Source organism: the organism of the source record quoted next, unplaced genomic scaffold, assembly GCF_019419815.1.
Source record: "Pyrus x bretschneideri cultivar Hongxiangsu unplaced genomic scaffold, Pyrus_bretschneideri_v1 Contig1, whole genome shotgun sequence".
In the NCBI taxonomy this organism is placed as follows: domain Eukaryota; kingdom Viridiplantae; phylum Streptophyta; class Magnoliopsida; order Rosales; family Rosaceae; genus Pyrus; species Pyrus x bretschneideri.
In genome coordinates, this window is record NW_025999390.1 from 9,481,208 (window position 1) to 9,503,642 (window position 22,435).

At 37.9% G+C, this 22,435-nt stretch overlaps 5 protein-coding genes across 6 annotated transcripts; 3 read left to right on the forward strand and 2 right to left on the reverse strand.

Moving 5' to 3' along the window:
- Positions 1-1,836: 1,836 nt before the first annotated feature.
- LOC103949105 (VAMP-like protein YKT61) lies at positions 1,837-4,550 on the forward strand. 2 transcript variants are annotated; one of them, XM_048584485.1, is made up of 6 exons: positions 1,837-2,091; positions 2,576-2,673; positions 3,076-3,180; positions 3,344-3,409; positions 3,719-3,805; positions 4,191-4,550. In XM_048584485.1, exons 1-6 carry the CDS (start codon positions 1,899-1,901, stop codon positions 4,263-4,265), a joined length of 624 nt encoding a protein of 207 aa, XP_048440442.1. In that variant the 5' UTR covers positions 1,837-1,898; the 3' UTR covers positions 4,266-4,550. The 2 variants fall into 2 exon arrangements, with proteins under 2 accessions (XP_048440442.1, XP_009358479.1); XM_009360204.3 differs by having other exon boundaries at positions 1,838-2,091; positions 4,207-4,550.
- Positions 4,551-5,243: 693 nt separating this feature from the next.
- LOC103949106 (temperature-induced lipocalin-1) lies at positions 5,244-6,352 on the reverse strand. The gene is made up of 2 exons (XM_009360205.3): positions 5,850-6,352; positions 5,244-5,613 (listed from the first exon to the last, which is right to left on the reverse strand). Exons 1-2 carry the CDS (start codon positions 6,222-6,224, stop codon positions 5,428-5,430), a joined length of 561 nt encoding a protein of 186 aa, XP_009358480.1. The 5' UTR covers positions 6,225-6,352; the 3' UTR covers positions 5,244-5,427.
- A 2,339-nt stretch (positions 6,353-8,691) lies between these two features.
- On the forward strand, positions 8,692-10,770 carry LOC103949110. Its single transcript, XM_009360208.3, has 3 exons — positions 8,692-9,103; positions 10,027-10,050; positions 10,166-10,770. The coding sequence occupies exons 1-3, from the start codon at positions 8,911-8,913 to the stop codon at positions 10,465-10,467; spliced, it is 519 nt and encodes a 172-aa protein (XP_009358483.2). The 5' UTR covers positions 8,692-8,910; the 3' UTR covers positions 10,468-10,770.
- An 811-nt stretch (positions 10,771-11,581) lies between these two features.
- Positions 11,582-15,396, forward strand: LOC103949109 (calmodulin-binding protein 60 F). Its single transcript, XM_009360207.3, is given in 9 exon segments — positions 11,582-12,065; positions 12,761-12,836; positions 13,133-13,191; positions 13,382-13,875; positions 14,041-14,201; positions 14,283-14,486; positions 14,573-14,747; positions 14,750-15,077; positions 15,079-15,396. Coding segments are annotated over 9 exon segments (1,812 nt in total). The 5' UTR covers positions 11,582-11,955; the 3' UTR covers positions 15,284-15,396.
- A 218-nt stretch (positions 15,397-15,614) lies between these two features.
- LOC103949108 (two-component response regulator ARR12) lies at positions 15,615-19,054 on the reverse strand. The gene is given in 7 exon segments (XM_048584501.1): positions 15,615-15,855; positions 15,941-16,663; positions 16,665-17,171; positions 17,430-17,506; positions 17,595-17,999; positions 18,188-18,340; positions 18,796-19,054. Coding segments are annotated over 7 exon segments (2,061 nt in total). The 5' UTR covers positions 18,905-19,054; the 3' UTR covers positions 15,615-15,768.
- Positions 19,055-22,435: the final 3,381 nt, after the last annotated feature.

The window sequence follows — 22,435 nt, forward strand, 5'->3', positions numbered from 1 at the left end:
TGTGCAAAACTATCAAGGGGATGCGGAGGAAAAGATAAAAGAAGGTGGTGGTAGGAGGGGGGGAAGAAAATTGAGAGATGATGAACAAAATTTACCCCCAAATTGCAGCTACAAAAAATTTACCTCCAAATAGGTGTTTAGGTTTCTTTTTTTACCATTTACTTTGCACACATTTGTCGCATTAATACCAGTCAAGGAATCACTATTTAAAGGCGTAGCCGGTTTTATTAGTTTTCTGGTCAAATCTGTGTATTTACTATTTTTGTGGAGTGATTAAGTTGGATCGCTGTAATTTTTGTTTCGAGGAAAACAAGGTAGAAATATGTACTCTCACTTTAAAACCTCAACCGTTTTTTGAAACTCCTGCGTTTTGCTAAATTTAGGCGTTTCTCGAGCGATTTTCAAATAACACCCTCCTTTTATAATTATCTCATCACGTAGCAACACGTAATTGATTAACTGATATAAAATTAAATATATTATATTGTCTAGTCGTACATAATTTTGCTACTCGTAACACCAAGTATAACTATTATATTAACCAGTGAGAACCATGAAATGAAAGCTTGCATTGATATCTTCTAAGTTCGAACCGCTTACATAAAAATTATAGAGAGTTTACAAACAAACTCTAAACTCTTCTAACAAACTCCTCTAATAGCTTTCATCAGCTAAATCAATCTCTGCCATTCAGTTATAAATAAATCTCCACTGAACATCTGTTAATTCATTAGTCAAAACCAACCTCCACCATGGCAGCTTGGACAAATTTATAACTTATGCTAAGTACAACTATGCACATGAAAGAATCACATTATTTAAACAGAACTATAAAGTTGCATGGATTTCCTATTTCACTTTAAAATAGACGGAAAGCTACAAACGTGTGTTATATTAATTAGCGGTCAATATCACTTTTTATATATGTATTTTTCAATCTCGAAAGCTTTTTTTGCACCCTACTTCAAAAGAAAATCACAAACGGGCACTATTATTTTGAACTCTTATTACATGAAGCCGTTATTACTACTATCAAGATATAACATTCAAGCTTAAGTAACTATAAACGTTGTCAAATACTTGTAGCTCAAGTAGTAATAATATTTATCCACACTTTCAATATCGTGTGTTTAAACTTCCCGTTAAGGCTTTGAATGTGAAATATGACGTCTACAAGTGTAGGAAGAGGTTTAACATCTTATGAAAAAAATTGATAAAGATCATGTTTGAATGAAACTATTATTAGCATTCTAAATTTTTTATTCTACACTCATTGCATGTGTATTTTTTTTTTAATTATAGAAAGTTTGGAGTGCAAAATAAGATTTTAAAAGTGCAAATAAACGCATTCATATTGATGCAAACATAGTACCTAACACACTTTAAAAGTTCACATTTTTTTTCAAAAAGGGGTCAATTGGTGGCTTTGCTATGACAATTTACATTTTTTAGAACGGAAAAGATTCACAAAAGGATTTCAGCTTCTTCTAGTCATCATTGTGTGATTCAATATTATAAAAAAATCGAATCTAAAACTTATCGTGTGAAAACGAGCCTTAAGTTCATCCCAACTAACTAGGCCACTCGTGATGGTTCGTGTTCACATTTGTAAAACAGAAGGAATTATATTCTGTATACCCTGGAAAAAGAATAGGAAATTTTTATTCAATTTTATAACGGAGGGAACAAAACAAGCGCACAATATCACAGAATCTCTAACCGCACTAGATCCCCCACCCCTCCCCCCAACTGACAGAACACAATTCTTGCTTTTCGTTCCGCTTTCTCCACTTCTCCACGATCTCAATCTCCAAATCCCCAAATCTCCAAATCCCTAAATCCGTCACCGTACAAACCCTGTGATTATATCTTGCGGACAGAAAAATCAGAGGAGGAAGATGAAGATCACGGCCTTGCTGGTCCTCAAGTACAATTCAGACGAATCCGACCCGATCATCTTGGCCAACGCCTCCGATACCAGCCACTTTGGCTACTTCCAGAGGTCCAGCGTCAAGGAGTTCATCGTCTTCGTCGGTCGCACTGTCGCCAGACGCACCCCGCCCGGCCAACGCCAGTCCGTCAAGCACGAAGGTCCGTTCTTAATCCGTGTCCCCCCTCCCAATTTTCAGGGATCTCCTTTTACAGTTGGTTTTGTTTTCAGCTTCAATTGTTCTTTGGGATATATACGAATTTATGCCAATTTGCAATTTGATGAAATCTATGATCATTCCATTTCGTGTTACAAATTAATTGCTGATTAATCTGATTTGAATTGGGCTGTCGGTGAAACTGATTTTTTTCTTTCCTGGACTTGTGGTTCTCGAATTTGTTTTGAACTGCATAGTTTTTCTTTTTCTGCAAGTTTTTGTAGCAATTATAGAATTTTGAGGGTTCAATTTTGAATTTCGATGCCCCAATTTCGTTCGGCATCAGTTGCACGTCTAGGTTTTGTAGCAGTATCTGATAATTTTCGATATGTTGACGCCCGTTTGATTTTTTTTGTTAATTGTTATCTTCTTTAGGAGTTCTAGCATGCTCTATGAAACCTGAATTTCTTTGTTTTGTTTCTTCACAGAGTATAAAGTGCATTGTTACAACAGCAATGGTCTCTGTGCGCTGGGTTTTATGGATGATCACTATCCTGTCCGAAGTGCATTTTCTCTGCTCAACCAGGTAACACAAGGTTCATTTAATCAGTTGCATTATACATTCAATTATCCCTTCATTTTCCATGCCTTGCTTCCCATGTTACTAGTGGCTTATAGTGGTTGAAATTACTAAAGAGCTAGCATTGGCTGACATTGGTGAAGTATCTGGTAATCTCAACCGTGTCTCCCATTATCTTCACCACATCACCACTAACCAATTATTGAAGTTAGTGGGTTTCGTGTTATCAAATATTGGCGGTGGATAGTTTTGTCAGCTTAAGTGGGTCCCCTAGTGAGAATTTTAGATCCAATTGTCTTTGAATTGTTTGTGTCTGAGGTTTATGCATACTTGGTTTCATGGACTGCTACACATATGGTGCTCCATGCTTATCTTATCAAATAACTGATTGATGTTAGTGATTTACAGGTGCTAGATGAATATCAGAAGGCTTTTGGTGATTCTTGGAGGACTGCACAACAGGATGGCACACAACCGTGGCCCTATTTGAGTGAGGCTCTGACGAAATTCCAGGTGTGCCTGTTAAGCTGTTTTCTACTTCATTTGTTTAGCTGTACTCAGAAGGCAACAGATGGGTTAATCAAGACTATGCTTTCTGTTCTTACTAAACAGATAAGTTTTATAGAGTTAAAACTGAAGCTACTTTCTTCTTTCTTCCTTTATTTTCAAATTCCAGGATCCTGCAGAGGCTGATAAGTTGTTGAAAATTCAGAGGGAATTGGATGAAACAAAAATTATCCTTGTGAGTATAATGCATTACATCAGTTACATTTTGATCAACATATTGGTGTCACTCGTTTTTGTGTGATACTTTTATTAGTAGATCCTTTAATCTGTTTGTTGGACCTCCAATTTGACATGTTTACCTTTGTTTAGTAATGGCCAAAATAAATCTTCAACTTAATATCGTATATGCTGAATTCTTTGCCTGAAATAAGTTGTAGATATCTTAAGTGATATAAGTTTATCTTTATCTGCCATATCCCAGTTCATATTTGCCACCTTCTACATTTCTCACCCGGCTTATTTGTTATTTCTTTCCTTGGTACAGCATAAGACTATTGATAGTGTGCTTGCACGAGGTGAGAGACTGGACAGTTTAGTCGAGAAGAGTTCGGATCTTAGTGCAGCATCGCAGGTACATTCATAAAATTCTTGTGATACAATGACACATTTGCCGCTGCACGCACTCATATAGCACATATCAGCCACTGTCATCTTAATTACATATAATCTTAAGTGTGATGTCATGGGCTGCATTTGAACATAAAGGCCTAAGTTTATCTTAGTGTGATAATAATTTTTTTTTTATTTTTACAATCCGTCTTACATATCATCACTTAATTACACTGTACCAAAGATATTAGGGTTTGTATTTCAAGTTGTGCGTAGGGATTTCTGAGAACTTTTTTCTCCCTTGTTTTAAATACTCTATATCTGCCCGTTGGAGTTTGGAATGTTCAACGGGCCAATCAGTGTTTAATTACCCGAAGTTTGTTTCTAACGTGAGTACATGACGACAGTGTTTGTTTGAAACAGATGTTCTACAAGCAGGCGAAACAGGCCAATTCGTGTTGTACCATATTGTAAGCTTGTAAGCCGAGCAGCAATCCTGAAATGACAATCCCATGTTATGGTGTTGAAGTTGATGGATGAGAAATTGATGATTGTAATATGTTGATATCATTTGGCAGAAGTGTGTGAAGTTCCCTCATTTTCGTATGTATCAAAGAAAGGGAAACCAGATATTCATAGAGGTCTCCTGCTACTATAGTATACTACGGTTTCTGTTTCGTAACTTGAGATTTTACGTCTCCGCCTGCATCTACGTGATATTCTCAGTATGATTTTATGAAATCTATGTCATTGCTTATTCTTTCGAAGCTGGGTCGTCATGATTGTTAATGCTACCGTTTGGTTCTATATGCCAAAATTAAATGTTTTTTACGCAAAATGAGATTGCTTAACTTTTAAAAATATAAAAATCATTTAACTGAAGATTCAATGATTACAATTATTATAATTTTTAAATGAATTTTCTGTTTGTAACCGTTGGATTAAATTTCAATGATTCGAATAATTTGATCCCTAAACTTAGAATGTTAGAATACGAAAAGGATCCAGATTCGTACTCATATATGTACATACGTCCAATGACATATCACGTAATAAGAAAGACCGAATTGTTGCACCTGTCATAAGAAAGTTCGTCGACATCCGTTGTCACGTGGAAGTTTATCCGTTGAACCCTGGCGATATTGATGCTGACATTGTCCAGACGGATAAAACGTTGATAAGAACGGAAGGACATAGTACCCCACACACATCCATTCAACCGTGGTCCTTGGCTTTTTTTTAATAAAACTAATAAAAATATCTTAAAAACTTTTAAATTTTAATCAAAATATAAAAAAAATATTATAAATAAATAATACAAAGAATAACCTTTTAAAGTAAAAATATCGTTAAAAATAAATAGTACTGAAAATTTTATTAAAACTCCCTTCTCTTTTTACTAACTAATCATCTGAAATTATCATCCAGAAAATTCGATCGAAATCCAGACACAAAATGCATAAGAAAACCAACTTGATGGAAACTTTAGAACGATCAACGTTGTTACAGTACAGCAACTAACATAATCACAAAACGACGTCACTGCTAGGGTAGAGTCTGTCTACAAGTTGGGAAGTGGGGGTTCTCAGTGTTTCTTATTACAAATACATACATAGTCACTCAGACCCCCAAATATGATTATCTCTATCTTCCGAAGATGGATTTGAACCACCAGATGCCCTTGGTGTCTTTGGGGCCTTCTTCTCCCTCCGGCGGACTCTCGCTCTGCCGCGTCTTGTGGAGTTTGCTCACATCGTAGCCCTCGTCCGCCGCCCTTTGGACCAGCTGGTTGTATATTTCTTCATCCAGATGAGGCTGCCTGCTTAATATCTGCATCCAATTCCCCAACCCCCACCAACAACAACAATCAAATTTTTATACAAGGATTTAGACAAAGCACAAGGGACTTTTGTTTCGATTAAAAGATTGTAATCGGTTCTATCTGTGCATATTTTTTCAACCGACAATACTAATTCTCACTAAAAATCAACAAAATCAAAAATAAATTAATAAAATATACTAAATTTTAATGGTAAATTAAACGTAAATATGAAATCTATACGTACCCAAAGGGAATTCCTGCTAGGCTGGCCAATCAAAGCGTACTGATAATCCTCATCAATGAACAAAACCCAGTAATCCCCCGTGACAGGAATGATCGGCAGAAATGGCGGAACATAAAACTTCACCTTCAGTTTCGCCTCGTCGCTATTCGGGTCCGCCTTGTAGGCGGTGCCCTCGATGAATCCCCTCTTCCCGTCTGTCCAAGTCTCGTTCAGCACATTCACGGTGCCGTCGTCTTTCAGAGTGTAGGTGGCACGCGTGTTCTCGCCGTTCTTGGGCTGAAACCGCGACGGAACGGAGGCAATCTCGTACCACCGCCCCATGTAGCGCTGCAGATCCAGGCCCTTCACGACTTCCATCGCCTTCTTCGTCGCCATTGTTGCAGATGAAGTGTTTGTGTTCTGGTTTCTGAGAGAGCGAGTGACGAATTGATGCGGGAATTTGTGAAGTTTCAATTTTGGGTGGGGGGTTTTGTAACCTTAGTGAGGATAAGTTGTGCGGAGGTGGTGGAGTTTAAATGGCTTTTTCGTTGCCGCAAAAGGTATATTGGAAGGAAGGGGACGTGGTGCTTTATGAACCGTACACGTGGAGTGTGAACGGTTGAACTTGCCACACACATACCGGCAAGGTTCCAGAATCCAGGTTTTTGTACAGTTGCATTTGTTTCTGGAAGTATTCAGAATTCGAGAAGTTACCCTCGCGTAATGTCGATCACCCATTTTGCTATAAGAGAAAGTGAAAATATACGAAAAAAGGTTTTCTCCGGTTATCAAATTCTTAAATTTGGATTTTTGAAATTTGATTAACGATTAAAGTTATTATAACTTTTCAAATAACTTCTTATTTGTAGTTGTCTGATTAAATTTCAAGAATTCGAATTTATGAATTATTTGGATTTGGTGGAAGGGAGAATCCCCTTTCGAAAGACATAAATGTTTGTTATTTTTGTTGTTTTTTCTTTAATTTTAAAAGAGAAATGAATTCTTTACATTTTTCAAAAATGATCAATTTTTTTATTATTGTCTACTTTTAATTACATTGATATGTCATTTTGAACTTTACTATCAGTATGATTAATTTTATACAATGAAGAGGATCAAATTTTGGAGATTTTTTTTATTGTGTCTCAAACACAGGTGGTATGCTACTTTCCGGAGCTATTTGATCAAATACTTGGGGGTTCTTTTTTACAACTATTTCTCAGTCGCCGACATGACATTCATTGATTCAATAGATTTAGATACTTAAGCAGAAAAGGTTTTAAATTAACCTACTTTGATTAAGTTACCGTGTTATTATGTAAGTAGAGGAAAGTCTTTATTTTATTTTATTTTTATCTGCAAAATATCTCCAAACCTTATGTTTTATCTGCAAAATATCTCCAAACCTTATGGCGTAAGAAAAGCAACTTGTGATGGTAGTTTGAAACTCGAGCAAACCTGACGAGAGGCATTCGGCATGTCACTCTCATTGCCTTGTGAAATCAAGGGGTCGACCAAAGGTTTAAATATGTCAAATTTCGATCCCACACGCTTCTTAAAGTACGATAAGATCAATCCCACATATGGATGAGTCCAACTGATAAGATCAATCCAATCGCACAAGTATGATATTTCTTTTAACTTATGACACCATAAACATAGAAATTAACAAGCTAAATTAGAAAGAAAATCAATGTTTTTAATTGATTGTTTATTTAAAAACACAAACATATAGTTTTTCAGTTTATTTTTTTATGTAAGTAGTTATAGTATTTGTTCCTAGACGACTTAAATTGTGTAAGTGATGACTTCTAATTGAGTTAAGTTAGTTGGTCAATTAATTACACTAACAATCTTAGAGGTTTTTCAAATTTTCACAAAACTCCCTCGAGTTTTCATTAAAGGGGTAAATTCTTAAACGGTTAAACCAGGGGAAGCTTTTGTGAAAAATCGAAAAATCTAAGGAGTTGTTAATTTAATTAACTGTTATAATATATGTCCTCGCTTATATGCATTCAAATTTAAATGTCATGGCCAATTTTGATTCCTCCATAACCAATACTGCTACAAGAAAGATACCGCTATAAGAAAAATGTTCGAATGCCCATCCTCACAGATTAAAAATAATTTAAATTATCCCATTGTCAAAGAAAAGAAAATCAATGTTGGGCTTTATGGCCCACTTTTTCTCTGGATTTGCTGTTATTTCAACGGGCCTCTTTAAGCCCATATTTATTGGACTGAAATATCTTCTTTAAAAAAGCCCGCCAAAACAACGGTCCGCCACTTCGGACATAAACTTGCAAGCCCAATTTAGAATGAACCGGCACATAATATGAATTAGGTGAACAAACCGGCTGGATTTGCGGCTACAATTTAATCACTAATATCTAACGGTAAAAATTTAAACTTATACTGTGCTTCGATACATACTAGAAAAACCGGTCTGCCAGCTATACCACTAGATCTTTTTAATAAGAGAGTTTTAACGAAAAGATATTGTTCACTTTAACGAAAAATCATGTTTTTATATTAAAAAGTTAATCCTGTACTATTCACTTTATCATTTATTTTGTCCTTATCATTCAAATTCAAAAATTTCAAACTATTTTCATTAGTTTTTCTTTTTAATAATTGTTGTTGTTTTTTTTTTTTTAACAAATGATAGTATCAATATTAAAGAGAAGTAAATAAGTTTAGTCTCATAATGAACTAGTATTAATAAGTTTAAATTCTTTTTTAACGAGAACCGAACCTAAACCACTTACGTAAAGAAAAATAACATTAAATTGTAGTATTAAGTAACAGTTAATAATTGCTTTTGAGTTGGGGAAAAAAACACTCAGAGGAGAGAGCTTGTTTACCAAAACCACTAGAAAATATCTGGCTGTGTCTCGTAAATGTGGATGTGGAGTGGAGCCACTGAGACTTGTTCCAAGGCGGTTTAACTCTCCTAAATCCTAATCAAGATTCAAAACAACCAGTCTCTCATAGATTCATAATTAGATCTCACATTCCCCAAATTACACTTCCCACACTAATACTCCCATACCTAGAGAGAAACAAGACAAGAGAGAGAGAGATGTCAAGGCGATCTGCTACCTGTTTGAGGTGCTGCTTGGTAGTGTTTGCGGTGGTTTCTGCATTGGGGGTTTGTGGGCCGGCCTTGTATTGGCGGTTCAAGAAGACCGTAAAGTTGGGGGGTTCTAAAGTCTCTTGCCCTTCTTGCAACTGCGATTGCCCCCCTCCTTTGTCCCTCCTCAAGATTGCTCCTGGTACCTCTCTCTCTCTCTCTCTCTCTCTCTCTCTCTCTCAAATATGGGTTTCTTTTTGTTGTTTCGAATCTGATTTGTGATATTTCGTTTCTAGGTTCTTTTGAAAGTATGGATTTTTATTGATTGGAGTTAAATTAAAGCGTACCCCTGTCATCAGTTTGGTGTTTTGATCTTTGTTTTTGCTACTTTTGGATTTGTAGCTGCTGTTGTATTGGAGTATGTGTGAGAAATGGAACCCAATTCAGATTTAGATTACTTTTCCTCTTATTCCATCTGATTTTAAGCTGAACAGAAAGAAATTGGAACTTCCTTTTTGATAGATTTGTGGCATTGAATCCAGTTCATGGTTTTGCATTATAATTTGTTTCGAGTAAAGTTGAGATCTTTGCTGCTCTAGTTTTTACTTGCTCAATATACATTGTGCAAAGTATGGATCTTGAAATGTAAATACGGCACCTACCTGAATATCATATATGAACTGTTTGAAGTACCGAGGGCTGTATGTAGTCTTTCTGATCTGAGTTCAGGCAACATAATCTTCCTCTAGTTCTGCACTCAGACTTAGTTAATCGTGTTGTGATTTTAATCCATGGGTGCCTGGAAATCTCGTTTGATCATACAATTACTGTCGAATATTCTTAGTGTGCTCAGTTACTCGAACTGGGTCGAACTAGGGGAAGAGGGGGAGTGGTTGTTTGAACTTATCTTGTCGTAAGTGGTTGTTCACATATTTGATGACTTGTTTTACTACGTGTAGAAGAACTAGAGCTACAACGATATAGGGCTTTAAATTTAGATTGAGCACTTGTCATGGCATTTTTATGGAGTCTTCCGTATCTTCTTTCAAACTATTGTATTCTGGGAGTTCATTTCCATCTGTATAATAACGTGCCCCTTTTTTGTTGTTCGTTATTCCGTTGCAGGATTGGCCAATCTCTCAGTCACAGGTTAGAATGCCTCCTACCATTCAACGTCTTGGTTTATTCCTTTTTCTGCATTCCAGGTATTTCTTGTGATCTATATATACAAGTACATGAATGTGATGAATATTATGTTGATCAGATTGCGGAAGTAATGACCCAGATCTGAAGCGGGAGATGGAGAAGCAATTTGTGGACCTTTTAACAGAGGAATTGAAGCTGCAAGAGGCTGTTGCTGCAGAGCACACCCGACACATGAACATCACATTTGCTGAAGCAAAGAGGGTGGCTTCTCAGTACCAGAACGAAGCAGAAAAGTGCAATGCTGCAACAGAAACTTGCGAGGAGGCGAGAGAGCGTGCTGAGGCATTGCTCATCAAGGAGAGGAAGGTGACTTTCCTGTGGGAAAGACGAGCCCGTCAAATGGGTTGGGCAGGAGAATAGCTTGTAAAATTTGATTGCAAGTTCCCGTTCGGCTCAACTAGCGATTCTTCTTTCTCCGCAGTATTTATACACACAACCAAGCAAATTGCATCGGTTGTTTCTTCCCCTGTTACAGCATAATTGCTATCTTTCTCTTCCACTGGTTGTACTTGATTGCCCACAAACGTCATATAGTTACCAGATTTTACCGTATGAACAAAATGTTATGATCCCTAGCCAACTTTACTTCTACGAAGTAATTCATACCACAGTAAAATTATGATTAATATATATTATACAGGGAGCAGATCCGTAGGCACTATATTTTTACACAACTTTTGACATAAGTTTTTGTGAATTCATTTTGTAATGTATTTTAACTATCTGAACGGTCTATTTTTCAGATATTTCCTCAAAGATCAACTGTATTTCATATTGTGTATTGCTTGCATATGTTAGCATCACGTGTTATGATTAGTAAAGACACCCAAGTCATGAATTAATCGTTGATCGAACAAAGTCTTCGAGGTGAAGAAAATTTGGACTGAAAAATGTATTCCAAGAACATGGGTTTCACAGCCATTACCAAGCCACGTTATTAAAGGCATGTGAGGGTTTCCAAAAGGCACATTCCTGCAAAACCCTAACCAATTTTCCTTAAGAGTATTGAGAAAAATTTCGGCCGAGCTTACCTGACTATAAGAAATACGCGAGTAGAAACACTTCGAGAATGTCACCCTTAAGGCATTTTTCAAGTTCTCACAAAAATATAAGATCCCGTTATATTCTGATCTCACACAAATTCTATATGATATGAGAGTTGCCTCGTTAGACTTGTTTTTCTGACCTAATTACATTAGATCTCACGCCAAATGAGATCAAAGTATAAAAATCTCATGCTTTATCCAAGTTTTTCTCGTCCAAACAGCAATTGTTCGCTGAACTTCAGATTAACTTGACCTGTTCTTTTGACAATTTTTCGGAGTAAACGAAATTTAAACGAGGCACGAATATAATTACAATTACAAACTTACAAAAATGGTCGTTTCTGTCGGCGCATATGAGATGCCCATTGACTTACGTACCATATTAATATTTACCAAATCCAAAAGTTGCACCAAAAAACGCGTTCGGACTTTCAAGATTCATGCATTCACACAAGCAGAGGAGAGAGAGGGAGAGAGACCATGGAACCCAGCTGTGCGCCTGTGAAATATCATAACATGCAAACTCCAATAATATACTCTGTTCCGGATCAAAATAAAATATAAAAAAATCCAGAAAAATCGACATAGATCCACCAAAAACTCAACAAACAGATCTTTCCAATCAATACCCAGATCCCACAAGACCGCAAAAATCGTCACGAAAACGACTTTTTTGTCTTCTGGGGTCTCAATAGTTGGTAACTCTGCGGTTCCCTTCTTTGTTTTGTATTCTTCTGTTCTGTGAAGTTTCTACGTTTGGGAAGTGTTTTGGCGGCGGAGATTTTTGGATAAGTTTCTGAAAATGGAAAGTTCGGGGAGTACGAGGGTGGAGAAGAGAGGTCATGAATTGGATGCCGATGCAGATGATCATCCTCCCGAGCTGAAGAAGCAGAGATTGCCTGCTTTGGCAAGGTTGTTATTCTTTCTTTCTTTCTTTCTTTTTTCACTGAATTTTATGCTTTATTTTTTATTTTGTTAATAGGTGCTAATTTGATTCCTTAAAGGGCTTATTCTTCTGGATTAGTGTTGCTTTTTCGATTAATCTGATTCGATTAATTGGATTGAACTTGGTGAATATGTTGAAAGTTGAAACTTTATTCTTCTGTGCTTGCTTGTGAGTAAGAGGTTTAAGATTCACGATGCGATGTGACTTGGCTCAAATCCCGACTTCCAATGTAATTGTATCAATTACTGTGAAAGCACAATTTTTTACGGATGCAGTCATAAGTTATAAGCTGATGAATATGCTTTTGTGCTATTGAACTGATACTCTGTTCACCGACTAGCTATTGGTCTAGCGGTATTTCCTGTCAGAATTTTGGAAGATGTCTCGAGTTTGAATCCCCTTTCCCAGTGATAAAAAGAGAAGGCAGTACTCTGTTACGGCAGTTGTTTCAAACTTCAAACTTTCGTGTTAAGTTTCACATTACAACAACTTTGATTGAAAGTTGTAAATTCATATCCTTGTATTGAATTATCAAGTGATTTTTGTGCTTCTGAGGCTGAAAGTTTACTGGGATTTCGTCCAAATTGCAGAAGGATTCAATATCTTTTTGTTTTTCGTTTTTTTGAAGTCTATTGTTTATACAGTTGAATGTTATATGCAGTGTAATTGTGGAATCTTTGAAGGTAGATAGCTTGCAAAGACTTTGCTCGTCGTTGGAGCCTCTTCTCCGTCGAATTGTGAGTCGGATTGTTACTCTTTGCATCTTAGAATTTGACCCAAATGTTGAAACGAACTGCATCTCTTGGCTTTCCAACCTTTCTGAAACAGTGAATTATAGCATTTTATGTTTATTTTCTGCAAAATATTACTAAATAGTATGGCTTTCCTAGTATCCTGACATGGATAATGCAGAAAAACATCTGTGCTCCACAGTATTTCCCGGCCTGCATTTGCACAAAAAATTGCCTTCAGTTACGTGTAAAAACATGTATTCTCATTCTTTTGATCATTCTAAACTTTCTTTGACTAACAGGTTAGTGAAGAAGTCGAGCGCGCTTTGACAAAGTTAGACCATGCTGAACTGGCTGGAAGGTTTGTTCCAACCATAGTATTTAGATGTCTCTTTGTTCCATTCGAGTCATTGACTATGCTTTCTTCTTCGTATTTTCATCAGTTATCGTGTTTTTGTCTTTATTTCCTCCTATCTGTGTATTTGGTTGAGGGTTGGGGTGGGAAGACCGTATTAGTAAATTTATCGTTTGCAGTTTCGGAAATACTGCAGGTCTCAACCGCCGAGAATACAGGGTCCAGAAGGAAAAACCCTGCAACTACAATTCAAAACAAGAATGCCACCTCATCTATTCACAGGTGCAAAGGTTGAAGGAGAGCAAGGAGCAGCAATTCATGTTGTTTTGGTCGACCTCAGCACAGGCAGTGTTATGCAAACAGGACCCGAATCCGCTGCAAAACTGAATGTTGTAGTGCTGGAAGGTGACTTCAATGGGGAAGCTGAGGATAATTGGACAAAAGAACACTTTGAGAACCACGAAGTAAAGGAACGTGAGGGGAAAAGGCCGCTTCTGACAGGGGATCTTCAGGTTGTTCTCAAGGAAGGGGTAGGTACTCTAGGAGATCTTACCTTCACCGACAATTCTAGCTGGACGAGGAGCAGGAAATTCAGGCTCGGTGTTAAGCTTTTCCCTGGATATTGTGAGGAAATTCGTATTTGTGAGGCTAAAACGGATGCCTTTTCTGTTAAAGATCACAGGGGAGAATGTGAGTTGTCTGAAGCTTGCTATTTTACCCTTTACTTTATATGCACCGCACTTCAGCCTCGAAGAAAATTTTGGTATAAAAAGGTCACTTCACCCTCGATTTCCCTTTTCGACAAAATACCTGCAAAGCTTATCTAAACCAAGTTTCTGTTTCTGTAATTTGAAGTGTACAAGAAACACTACCCACCGGCTTTGCATGACGACGTTTGGAGATTGGATAGAATAGCAAAGGATGGAGCTCTGCACAAAAAATTGATACAGGCTGAGATCATAACCGTTGAAGACTTCCTTCGCCTTCTTGTCAAGGACCCGCAGAAACTAAGAAATGTAAGTATCCTATGCATTTGTTTCTGAACACCATTTTCTCTTTCTTTTTCGGGTACTCTATTTCTGTATATGGGAATATAGATGCTTGGGAGCGGGATGTCCAACAGGATGTGGGAAAACACAGTGGAGCATGCCAAAACCTGTGTCTTGGGTGGAAAGCTCTATGTTTACTACAATGATCAGGCTCACGGCACGGGCGTTGTTTTCAACCACATTTATGAGCTCAGGGGACTTATCGCTGATGGCCAGTTTCTTGCCTTGGAGTCACTCACCCACGCTCAAAAGGTTGGATAATTTTTATTGTTCACAAACAATGGGATAATTTCGCATATCTTTCAACTTGTCTCACTCACTTGGAGCCCTACATGCAGGTTTCCGTGGATTCTCTGGTGAAGAGAGCGTACGATAATTGGCATCAAGTCGTAGAATATGATGGAAAAGTCTTACATGCTCTCACTGGAAATAAAAAGGTTGCGAGAGCCTCACCTGCACCGGAGGCTGACCACAACAACTTTGCTGTGATGGATCACCATTCTGCATCTACTCAGAGCAGCAGCAGTACACCCCTCAATTCAGCCAACATTTCCAACCCGAAAATAGCCACCCATCCGTCCCTCAGTTCATTGAATTTCCATTTGTGAGTTCCGACCAAACAGCGTTGATCAAATTTAATAACCCGGAACCAGCAGCATTACCTAGCAGCATGGGTTACATGCCAGTGGTTGGAGGTTCACATTTTTCAGGAGATTGGACAAGGCCAAACTACGGGAATGGATTGGACGATTTTGTTGCTGATGAAATCCGGATCAGGAGTTCAGAGATGTTGGAGAGTGATGACATGCAAGGACTGCTCAAGACGTTTAGTATGGGAGTAGGCAGGAGGAGCTGGTTTTGGTGCTTCTGATGAGTCGTGTTATAATTACAGTGTACAATATGAGCCTCAGCCGTTCAGGAAAGAGCACGCGAAGAGCTCAGGGAAGGCAGTTGTCGGGTGGCTTAAGCTCAAAGCTGCGTTAAGGTGGGGGATTTTTATTAGGAAGAGAGTTGCAGAAAGGAGAGCTCAGCTTACAGAGCTAGACTGAATCAAATGCTTTCGTGATTGTTTAATTCCGTTTGCTTTGCAGAGACGAGACCATGAAAAGAGAAGGAAAATAAGGAGTTTAATTATATATTGGAACATTTCAGCGTTCTTTTATTCTTGTGTATCCAGAACTTCTTTATACTGTATGAGACATGAAATACCCGGCACATATCGTAAAACTTCGGTGTAACCGGAAATATATGTCCACCACCGTATATGACTCATCAAGTGATTTGTAAAATAGGGTGACGATGCACGTTCCGGTTACCTTAAGCAAATACAAGAAATGAAAAGTTTCATATGATAAAAGATAGAAAATTTGCATAAATATATACACAGGAAAGTCGTCAACTTATTATTCCATTAGCGCATTACTCCACGAAGAACAGCGAAGACGATGCAAGAATTGAAAAGATGCAGGTTTTGCACGGACATGAAAGATGGCAACAGAAGAGATGAAGAAATTACATAATGATACATGGTTCCTCATAGAGGAATAAACTGCTGTGATCCGGGAGAGCAAGCATCGAATCCAAAATCTCCATCCGTCGACAACACATTCTCATTCTGTCCCTGCATAACATAACCGCGTTCTTATTATATTCCACTGATAGGAAGATAAATAAAGTAGAAATATACAAGACATCAGTACGCATACCCGTTTCAGAATTGCAGTCATAACATCATTCCAAGGTCCGTAAGTATTTTGAGCAACATCATCGGGTGACTTTGTTTGCTGCCAGGAGTAGACCTCAGTGGGATTCATCGTTGTTTCCATGGCGGATTTCTGGAACTCACTGGGCTGCATGACAGGTGAAGTGACACCATCTAATATGTCAAATAAAGATGAAGTCATTTTTTCACTGCAGACTGCATCGTTTTGGTCCAAACTCGGGCCTACAGGTCCGAGAAGAACATTGGCAGAAACCATGGAATTATCGGCATTGAAAGATAGATTGAAATTGTGGTTGAAATCGTGCTTATGTTCTTCCCACATTTGCCTTGGCGAGCAAGTCATGGTCGGCACAACATCTCCAATCAAGCCTTCCTGATTCAGTATACTTCCTCTTAGTTCCACAGCAGGGGCTGAAAGTACACTAGATGAAAAATCACTTGGAACAGTTGCGACTTGAGGCCCATTAGAAGCGAAACCCAAGTTATTAGCATGTAGCTGACCATGATGGCCAGGCTCGCTCATTGGCAATGCATTCATCGGAAAATCAGATAACTGAACTGCAACCTGCCAGCTATCACTACATCGATTGTAATCTAGAAACTTCGAGGAGATGCCAACGTCAAATGATTCTGGATTCAATGATGCCACTCCAAGAGAAGACTGATTTCCAACAACTCCTGTGCCATGTGTTTGTTGTGGGGTCCCAGTGTAGTATCAAAGGATTGCTTGAAGCATTGGAATCAGAAAAGATTGAGCTTGCAGACGCTCTTGCGCCTGGAAAGCTAGAAGGGATGGCATAACTTGTTGAATCATTACTGGGAGAGGACTCGCCAATGTGAGTGATATACTTGCTCTGTTGCGATTGTTTGAACTCTAACGATGCTGGAATTGTTTGATACACATTTGGACTTTGGTTTGCAGGCAGAACTGGCTGGAGCTTCGTGGGAATATTAAAATAGTTGCTTAAGTTCTGGGAGTGACCAGGTTGGACCAGTCCGGAAGTAGTTCCTCGTATGCTCAAACCAGCAGTGGAGTTTAATCTACCAAGCATCATACTGGGTATGTATGGTGACAAACCGGCATTTGAGAACCTTTGTGATCCAACTAAGGACTGTGCATCTCCAAATCCATCTAGTGCAGCCATGCGCGTGTAAGAAGAATCTCTCACCCCAAAAGCAGGATTGCGGAGTTTTTTGAGGTATTGCCTAAACTTCTGCAACAAAAGGTGACACCATAAGCATGGAGTTATTCATTCAGCAGACTTTTATAGAGAAGAAAAGAAATCTCATGAATAGCTAGAACACAAAATTATCAACAAATTATCACAATCAGTTATCTCAGTAGAATCATCCTTCGAGTTGTTCCTAGCTATTTCATGCCAAATGTTTGATTTCTAATTCAAGATTTCGTGCAGCAAAAGTTACTTGCGACAAAAAGTAATCTAAAAGTAAGGCAAAGGAAAGATTAGTGCCTGTAGATGGCTGGCCACATTTTCCCTTGTGAGTCCTTCAACATTCATTAGGTCAAGAATTTTCTTCGGAACAGCCTCTGCATTTAAGACAGCGAAAGATACATCAGTCAAAATAATCCGCATAATGAAAGCAAAAAATCAGTTTCCAAGAAGCAGAAGACTCACTATCATATCCCAACTGATCTACAGCTGCAACAAACTTTTGGTGCAGCTCCCTGGACCAAACTACCCGAGGCTTCTTTTGGTATGACAATTCCTCATTCTCGTGTTCCTCCTCTTCATCTTCTTCTTCCTCGTCTTCATTTTGCTCCTTTCTTTTCCTGCTGAATCTGCCACTCCGATCTGAACTACCAGATGGTGAAACCGCGCGTCCACCTTCTCCAGCTTCAAGGCAACCTTTGTCTTGACTGGAAGACTTATTTTGGTCCTCAGGGTAAAACTTCTTTCTCCGGACTACATGTTGCCAGATGTTCTTGAGCTCTTCAATTCGAACAGGTTTCAACAAATAGTCACAAGCACCGTGGGAGATTCCCTTCATCACAAGATCTTTATCACTATATCCCGACAACACTAGAAACAATTTACAACACGAAAATTTATGTCAGTAACCAATTTATCTCCCACATCCTGAACAACTCACTATTTACAACACACAAAACACAAAATTCAAATATTTCTTTTTCACTTGCACTTCTTCAATTCAACAAGAACAAAAATTCATATTGATGTCGAAAAATCCAGAATAATTTGATGCTTACTGATTACAGGCAGGTCCATTTCGAGCCCCAATAGTTCAAGCAGCTTAAAGCCATCCATATCTGGCATATTAACATCACTGATCACCAAGTCAAAATTATTTCTGTTTTCCCTCAACATTTGCAGCGCCTTGACTGCCTGATTCGTCGTAGTAACTGCGAAAACCAGAAATCAGATAACTCAACACTAGGAAATTTTTCGAAAATCAAAACCCAAATACTAAAAATGTAAGAACACAAGTTAAAGCAAAGCACAGTTGAGCATATAGCTCAAGTTTGAAAAAAGTCAGTCGGCGTAACCAAATTGGCTAGAGCAGATGTGCTCTCCTGTGCAACCGAGTGTGAATTCTTCTCCCAACAGTTTAAATTAGTTTAAAGTAGAACATCGTATCGAAAAGTTACGAACATGGAACTGAGACTATGCATAGTCTCGGTATACAAGATTATCCCTTTTACACTTATATATCAACAACAAACTAATTCAAATTAAGGAACCAAATTTAAACTATGCATTGATACCTAAACCACACAAACATATGAACATAATTTGTTAAATCAAAAGGCTAGAACTTGAAGACAATTAAATCAAAGGAGGATTAAAAGAAACAAACCTTGATACTGGCATTTGACAAGCAGCTCCTCCAAAAGTCTGAGACAAGTCGAGTTGTCGTCGACGGCCAACACTCGCATGCCCACCGGAAAACGGTCCTCCACTGTCATAGTCAACCACCAACTTCAGAAACCCAGATGAAAAATCAAACAAAAATCAAGAACTAGAACTAAAGTTTCAATCTTTTTTTTTTCTTTCTATAAAACTCAAATTCCGGGGGTTTCTCAACAAACCCAGAAGAGATTAATAGCATAAAAATGGAAGAGAGAGAAAGACATACTCAGAAAGTGGCTAGAGAGAGAATGTGGGGAGTAGTAAAAGCTGTATAAAACGGACAATGATGGTGAAGGCCAGAGCAGGAGAGACTGAAGAGTTCAACGACCCAACAGAAAAGAAATCTTTTTAGTATTTTAAGTACTCCGAAGTCTCTCTCTCCTCAGAATTCAGAATTGTTTGTTTGTTTGTTATCTCTCTCTCCCTCTCTCTTCCTCCTCTCTCTGCGTCCTTGTCTTTCGCTTTTTCTTCTGAAGAGCAAACAGAACTCAAAGACTTTATCTTTGAAATAATATTTTCTAATGGATAGTTTTGCTTTGTTTGTTTATATTCATTTTTAATTAATTTAATTAATTAAGTTGAAAATAACATTAATTAATTAATTAGCTAAACTCTCTCCCTATGATGTCCACAACAGGTCAATGGAACCCTATCATTTTGCCACCATTTAATAATTCGTGAATGTTTCCTTTGGCCTCTTGTAACCTTTAACTCAAAGTAATTTTCCTACCAATTAATTTGATATGTGTTTAAAAAGATAAGTTTTTTCATTATTTTTCGTCGTAATAAATATAATAAACGCAGATTTTTTTTAGTTTGCATTTTAGTTGGCTCGAATGGATATTGAGCGAGAAACTTAAATGCACTGGCTATGCTATTTTGTCGGTATCTAATTTCAATATTGCATTGTTACGTGAAACACATGTTATTATGTTAGTAACGTAATTAAATTGGACTTAAACTACTTCAGTGTTGTGCTCGGTATGAGTAATTTGTGTAAAACTATCACATTTGGAGTATTATCGTAACCGAAAATATTACTAAACTTTGATAAAAAGTTTTGACCGTTAGATCTTAGTCATTAGATATTTGAATCTTTAAACAATACTTTTTTTTTTTTTTAAACAATACATTCTCTTTTGGATTACTTTGAAAAATGTATACCGAATCTCCTAATAAACTAAGCATTCAATGCAAATTATTCTCAGCTCTGTTTTTGGAAAGATTGCCATTACTTTCATTGGTTTTTCGAAATTCCTTTTCAAAAAGCCATGATTTTAGGCCATAATTTCCTTGGAGATTTACAAGTAATTATCAAATTTCCCTTCTAATCTCTCCTAATTAATAAAACACTCATTGTCAACCAAAACCCTATGAAATTACCAGTTTAATCCTTTAATTAAAACAAAACATGAATAGAAAATATGGGGCAGAAATGTAATTTCATATAACCAAATTTTGCTGTTTTTTTTTTCAAAGCTTCATCTACATGTAATCATAACATATCTCTAATTATAAAAAATAAAAATAAAAAAAAAATAAAAAAGTTCCCACTCCTACGTTCTCTATCACTCCCTTCCTCTCTCCTTCTATTTCAAAAGCAAAAATAAAAAATTTTCTCACACACTTTTTGTGTGCCCATATGCTAGTTTTAATTAAAAAAAGTCATTTCAAATGATAATACAAACCATCCCCCTTAAAATTTTCGAAGAAACAAGTAAATATAAAGAAAATAATCTCTCTCCCCCTCCTTTTGTTGTACAACGATATATTTTACACTAAGAGGATGCAATTTCAGCTAAGTCACACAATGGACAACCTAATTTGGTATCGAATTTGCCATCTACGAGATTCGAACTTAAGATCTCTCACTTATAAGTGGAGATGAATATTAACAGACCGTATTACTGAGTGGCTAATCTCTCTTAAAATACCCAAAAAAAATAAAAAATAAAAAAAGAAGTTTAACCATATTGTCCTAAAAAATTAACCTATTTAATATTCACTAGTCATGTAACCTAATCGTTATGTAATTTAAATGGGCAAAGGAAGTGTTTTATTTCAACTTTCAACTAATTAAAGTTTGACATTAGGGGAATTTTGTTTCAACTGTTCATAATAAATGGAGGAGAATAATTAGGTATTGCTTTCAAAATTTCTAATTCAAAAAAGCAACATTATTTCCATTGCAATTTATTATTTAATTTTTGGTAAATTAGCCATTTATAAGAAATCTTTAAGGGGAAGGATCCCATATATCATCTTTGCAAACTATTAGTTAAATCGAAAATATTTAACACATCTAATTAGGTTTAAGGAAATTAACGAATACTTTGTGTCACATCCCGGCCCGGGGGGGATTACTTCCCTGGCCCGCTCCACCACAATAGCACGATATTGTCCGCTTTGGGCTTACCATTCCCTCACGGTTTTGTTTTCGGGAACTCACGAGCAACTTCCCAGTGGGTCACCCATCATAGGATTGCTCTAGCCCCCTTCTCGCTTAACTTCGGAGTTCCTATGGAACCCGAAGCCAGTGAGCTCCCAAAAGGCCTTGTGCTAGGTAGAGATGAGAATATACATTTAAGGATCACTCCCCTGGGCGATATGGGATGTCACAATCCACCCCCCTTAGGGGCCCGACGTCCTCGTCGGCACACACGCGACCAGGGTTAGGCTCTGATACCAAATTGTCACATCCCGACCCGGGGCAGATCACTTCCCGAGCCCGCTCCACCACCGTAGCACGATATTGTCCGCTTTAGGCTTACCATTCCCTCACGGTTTTGTTTTTGGGAACTCACGAGCAACTTCCCAGTGGGTCACCCATCATGGGATTGCTCTAGCCCCCTTCTCGCTTAACTTCGGAGTTCCTACGGAACCCGAAGCCAGTGAGCTCCCAAAAGGCCTCGTGCTAGGTAGGGATGAGAATATACATTTAAGGATCACTCCCCTGGGCGATGTGGGATGTCACAATCCACCCCCCTTAGGGGTCCGACGTCCTCGTCGGCATACACGCGGCCAGGGTTAGGCTCTGATACCAATTTGTCACATCCCGGCCCGGGGAAGATCACTTCCCGGGCCCGCTCCACCACCATAGCACGATATTGTCCGCTTTGGGCTTACCATTCCCTCACGGTTTTGTTTTTGGGAACTCATGAGCAACTTCCCAGTGGGTCACCCATCATGGGATTGCTCTAGCCCCCTTCTCGCTTAACTTCGGAGTTCCTACGGAACCCGAAGCCAGTGAGCTCCCAAAAGGCCTCGTGCTAGGTAGAGATGAGAATATACATTTAAGGATCACTCCCCTGGACGATGTGGGATGTCACACTTTGTTATATAAGAAACAATGAAATTTTACCTTACTAATTAAATAAGCAAATGACTTCGGATTAAATTAAGTTTTTACAATAATGATTTATGAATCGAGACTTACAAAAAAGACGGTTTGAGGAGGGAGCTCCACACCTAATTCTCATTTTTTGAAAAAAAAAAAAAAAAAAAAAATCTTTGCATAATGGGTCTGCTATTATATATCAAGAGCGTGTAATTCACATTTCCCAGGAGAGAGTACGAGGATTGGTTGA